General features: G+C 39.1%; 1 protein-coding gene across 1 annotated transcript; it reads left to right on the top strand.

The window, feature by feature from the left end:
- On the top strand, positions 1-4,630 carry LOC104937837 (odorant receptor 131-2-like). The gene is made up of 4 exons (XM_027279481.1): positions 1-68; positions 2,431-2,479; positions 3,079-3,198; positions 3,827-4,630. The coding sequence occupies exons 2-4, from the start codon at positions 2,444-2,446 to the stop codon at positions 4,628-4,630; spliced, it is 960 nt and encodes a 319-aa protein (XP_027135282.1). The 5' UTR covers positions 1-68; positions 2,431-2,443.
- Positions 4,631-5,554: the final 924 nt, after the last annotated feature.

Below are 5,554 nucleotides of genomic sequence, written 5' to 3' on the forward strand. Positions count from 1 at the left end.
CTGCCGCGGTTCGTTAGTCCAGTTGTCTACGGCCTGCGTGACCAGACCTTCAGGAGATACGTGAGAAGGTATCTGCTCTGTAAAGTGAGCACAAGCACCCACCCAAAAACAGTCACCAGGTCACACATGAGGCCTGTTCAAAACACTGCTGAGTTTGAAATGTAGGATTTGTTAATGTTGATACTATTTCAGTTATAAAAGAATTATTTATTTGTCGACAGCTCAACTTTTTAGGGAATATTCAGGATTCTTCTCAGACATTAGTAAAATAAAATCTAAGGTCTAAGATACATGTTGTATGAAATATGGATGGATGTTGTAAACCCATCATCAGAAGCAGAGGCTGATATTAGAAGACATTCAATCACTTAATCAAAATCTTCACACCAATTAAGTTATTGAAATAAAACTGAATAAACAAGCAGAGCTCGTGTCAGAGTTAATTTCGTCAGACGAGACGACATATGTTGGTCAACGAGCCTTTTTCCCTCAACTAAGACGAGACGACACAACGTTCTAAAAACACTGAGGAAAAATGAGCCACTGTGCGTTTTTGTTGACGAATAAAAAACGCGACGAAAATGTCACGCAAGAAATAAAAACTGAACAAAAACGTCCTCCTTGTTTTCGTCGACTATATAAGAAACAAAGCAGCATCCAGTCCTGCTGTCATGTGTTTGTGCCAGCACTTCTTTGACTGTAGCAACGTCACGGCCTCACGTTTGAATCCTCTGGCTGCTCTCGAACCTGTGGCTGGAAACAAACAGCACGCAGGAGAAACACGGCGTACGGACAGACAGCGAATCATGCTCGGAGGGAAAAACAGACTGGACTTGTGGTCTAGAGCTGGGAATCTTCATAATTTTTATCATTTGAATCGGGCCCGGGCTTGCGTTATGACTTGCGCGGTAAATGAGCGATCATGTGATGCATTTTACGGAAGCCCTAAAGGGTCAAACATACATACATTCCCGTTTTCCCGTGATAACGAGATAATTAATTGGAGATCTGGAGAAAACAAAACAATAGTCTAGTGTATTAAATAATTGCAGGAAACATTGTTTAGTGTAGCAATGTCAGAGCAGCAGGAGAATATGGATCATCACATGATCCTGACACAGGCTGAAACAGCTTCAGGCTTTACTGTAGATAATGAAAACATTAACAAGGCTTCAGCTTTATCAGAGGCGCCTGATGTCGTCATAAATACCTGAAAATCTAAACTGACTATCTGGATTTCAAACTCAGTGACTGTTTGAAATGTTTGGAGACAAAACAAGAACAAACACAAAACACACTGAAGGTGTCTCCTGCTGCTCTGACACTGCAACACTAACTGATGTTTCCTGCAATCATTTAGTACACTAGACTATCGTTTTGTTTTCTCCAGATCTCAGATTAATTATCTCGTTATCACGGGAAAACGGGTGGAATAAAATGTATGTATGTATGTATGTATGACTCTTTAAGGCTTCCGTACGTATTGACTAAAACTGGACTAAGATTTTGAGACTTTTAGTCGACTAAAATATGACGAACAAAAAAGATTTGTGAAAGACGAAAAGTGACAAACAGGTGACAGCATTAACACTGGAGTTGGTGCTGTGTGACTGTCACGCAGATGACGGTGAAGTCAAAGTGTTGTTTTCCCTTGTCTATCTTCATCACCATCATCATCATCATCATCATCATCACCGTCACAGTGTTTATAAAGACTCTTCTGTCAGGCTGTCTGTGTCTCTGACCTGGACTCAGGTAGGTGGAGGATGGAGACGGTGGCGAGGCAGCTGTAGACTTTAACACTATCAAACAATAGAATGTGTTTATATTATATCAATGTTTAATTAACTGCAATGAGAATTTAAATGCACTTGTCATGTAGGTGAAACACTTTAACAGATGAGGGTTCTTGTAATAATTTGCCAGTGCTGTGTTTACAGTGTGTTTAAGCTTCATTTCTAATGCTACTGCTACTTTTACATGTAGTGTAACATTATGATCATTTACAGGCTTTGCAAAGTTGTATTTATCATCTTCAGTCTTCATGCAGCAGCCTTTAATATGAATGAAATAATTAACACTACACTATGCATGCGTTGATCGCTCATCCTTCAGACAGGCAGAGAGAGAGAAATAACAGGCTGAGGAATAATGTCAGAATGTTGAACTTCACTGTGACCTGAGCAAAGAAACGTCAGAGTGAACGTCAGCGGCAGATTTCTGCACTTTCAGATCTGATGTATGCAAAAAGAAAAAGGAAAACTGACGGCATTACTGCGTCAGTCTACAAATATGAGGTCAAAGAGAAGTCCATGCATCATAACAGGATGTTTACAACGAATGTACAAATGTTTTGACTGATTGTAAATCCATTAAATTCATTATATTACGACATTTTTTATACGGTGTGTGTTGTGCACTCTTTTTCAGGTCTTAGTCAAGTATGAGCTCGTCAGTGGCCAACACAACGTTTCCTCAGGTTTGAAGATATTTCAGATTAATCTTTACATAAATGAAACAATAGAACTGCTTCTGATTTTCTTGTATTGTTTTATTGCAAATTTTAAGGTCACTGTTTTGGTGGAAATGTGTGTGTTCTGTTTAGTAAACTAAAAGACTAAATTTGTCTTGATTGTTTGGATTGAACTGTGTGGATTGAGCTATTTGTTTTTTGATAATTAGAATGATATCATTATTGTTGTTATTATTATCATCATTATTATTATTATTATAATAATCATCCCTGTTTCTGCCAAACTTAATTAAAGCCTGGCCTCGTTCCTTTTACCCAAACACTGAAGTTTAAAGAGAAGTCAGATTACTGTCACGTACATGTTCAATCTCCTGATCCACAGATGTGATAATAAATAAGAGCAGCTCTTATTAAGATACAATAACACATATGTTATAAACATGAGCTGATGTGTAAATGAGTGTTTTTTCACTCAGACGTGAAAACAAACATTCCACCTGGTGTGACATTTGAAACGAGGTCACAGCTGATATAAAACATGATAAATGTGTTTTACTGTCTTTGCTCTATTCCTTTTTCTTTGGCTCCCTCTGTTGCTGCACCAGTTCATGCTCATCAGGGATACCTACACCACAGCGTTTGTGAAGAACCTGATCGTGGTCCTGGTCTGGATCACCCTCAGTTACATCAATAGCACCTTGGTCGCTACTTTTTTTAGACACCAGGTAAACGAACAAACACACAGCAGTGCTGGAAACATCCGATTATTCCATTAGTAAATCAGCAGCATCAACATTTTAGTCCCAGGAATGTTTGTTTCAGATTCTAAAATCTGTTTTCTTTCATCATTTTAAATGTAATGTTTCATTTTATTTATACTTGGACTGTTGATTGGAATTTGAAGGTGTCATTATGAAACGTGATGAACATTTTTTAATGATTTTCTGAATCTGAAGTTTAGTCACACTGTGCTAAAACAGATGTGGAGTTACGAAAAGATTATACGAGTGATTAATAATTATAATAACAGATTCCTGGATTAAAATATATTAATGAAATATTGTAAAGTATGTTTACTGCTTTAAGAGTTAATTGCACTCACTGCAGTAATTAAAGGTCGTCTTGTTCTGATGTTTTCAGTCAGAGAGCTGCTGTTGATGAAGAAATAATGACGGCCTCTCGCTTACATTTTAGTGAACTGATTATCTCTGGACTAACTGTTAATATATATTATTGTTAGCTGAGGCTCAAACATTTGTTAATCACATCTCATATCAATTATCCTATAACGAAACATTTCCATCCATGCTGACTTCCCTCCATCTTTCCTTTATCTCCGTCGTCTTCCTGCAGACTTTTTACGAAGACCCTCGTTACATCCTCTTCATCCACATGGTGATCAACGATGCCATCCAGCTGACCGTCACGATCACCCTTTTTGTCCTCAGCTACATCTTCTACAAGATCAACGTGTCGTTCTGCTGCTTCTTCATCCTCGTGGCGGTCTTCACCACCAGAAACACCCCGGTCAACTTAGCCAGCATGGCCATAGAGCGCTACATTGCCATTTGCGAGCCTTTGCGTCACTCCCAAATCTGCACAGTGAGACGGACTTATATCGTCATCGGGTGGATTTGGTTCATATGTGTAGCTCCAGATATTACAGATCTGTTTGTGACGCTGGCAACAGAGTCCCTGAGCTTCTTCCACGAGTCGGTGTTCTGCTTACGGCAGAATGTGTTCAAAGACCCGATCCTGGCTTACAAGAGACAAGCCTTTGACATCATCTACTTCTCCTGTGTGTTCCTGATTCTGGTCTTCACCTACTTGAGGATCATGTTTGCAGCCCGGGCCCTCTCCACAGAGAAGATGTCAGCCCAGAGAGCCAGGAACACCATCCTGCTCCACGGGGCCCAGCTCGCCATGTGCATGCTGTCCTACATCTCCCCCAGCGTGGAGGTGGTTCTGCATCTAATCTTCCCCGGCCGGATCCTAGAAATCAGATATGCAAACTACCTGATCGTTTACATCCTGCCCCGCTTCCTGAGCCCGATAATCTACGGCGTCAGAGACAAAAAGTTCAGGAAGCACTTCAAGATGTATCTTCTGAGCAACAGGCTCAGATTTCGGGCAGTGGACCCCAGGAACAACAAATGAATCAAACAAACCTCTGATTTTTATATGAACATTTCAGAATATGGAAAATAAAACTGTCCTGTCAGTCAAAATCATTTTATTTCATCTCAACTGAATAATTAATGAGTAGAAATCAAACAATCAAAGTTGCCAGTTTTTGATTCAGGGTTGTAAAACAACAAATCACAATAGTATTTCAAAGAACTTTGATACGGATCCTGTAGATTTTGTTAATATTGTTACTCGTAGATATAAAGATATCCAACACGTACCAACTTCAGACCACCATCAAGTGGCCTGTCTGCCACTGAAGGTTCTCTTATATTTCATAAATTGATTAAATGCAAATTAATATTCTAAAATTGATTATTATTCTTTATATGACTAGTGTATAAATCACACGGACAGAGAGACACACAGCCTGTTCACACCTCATATTAACATGCACCTTAGGTGAGTATGTCAGTAAAACTGGATGTTATCTTCTATAAAATGTCGTCGTCTTCCATTAATTTAATATATTTTGGTGTTGAAACACGTGTAGCTGCTAAATGTTCTGTGTTGCATTTAATGCTGAATTCACAATAAAACAAATAAAACAAATACTGAAGCTCTTCTGTAAAAGCTGATTTAGCTTCTCCCAAGCAGCTCTGCTGCAGAACACTGTGACATGAAGCCTACCTATTCATATGAATTAATAAAATTAATTAATAACTAGAAAATTCCCGCTGAAATTTTGAGAGTGACGAGTGGGCTGTTGCCGGTGGTCTGTATTCAAACAGCACACCTCAAATAGTCATTTTTAACATGTTTATTTAGACACAGGAGCAGCTAGCAATAAGCATTAGCATGTTAACATTAGCATGCTAGCAATTAGCATGTATTTCATTCTTAGCGGCTAATGCTAATTGCATCCCCCTCTCCTCCCTCAGGCAGGCTTGAGGT

Source organism: Larimichthys crocea, chromosome VI, assembly GCF_000972845.2.
Source record: "Larimichthys crocea isolate SSNF chromosome VI, L_crocea_2.0, whole genome shotgun sequence".
Lineage (NCBI taxonomy): Eukaryota > Metazoa > Chordata > Actinopteri > Sciaenidae > Larimichthys > Larimichthys crocea.

Excerpts from the sequence above, each read along its gene's own strand:
- LOC104937837 (XM_027279481.1), top strand. The coding sequence starts at position 2,444 with ATGAGCTCGTCAGTGGCCAACACAACGTTTCCTCAG. Across the intron at positions 2,480-3,078 it reads CCAACACAACGTTTCCTCAG|TTCATGCTCATCAGGGATAC; the intron begins GTTTGAAGATAT and ends TTGCTGCACCAG. Across the intron at positions 3,199-3,826 it reads CTACTTTTTTTAGACACCAG|ACTTTTTACGAAGACCCTCG; the intron begins GTAAACGAACAA and ends GTCTTCCTGCAG.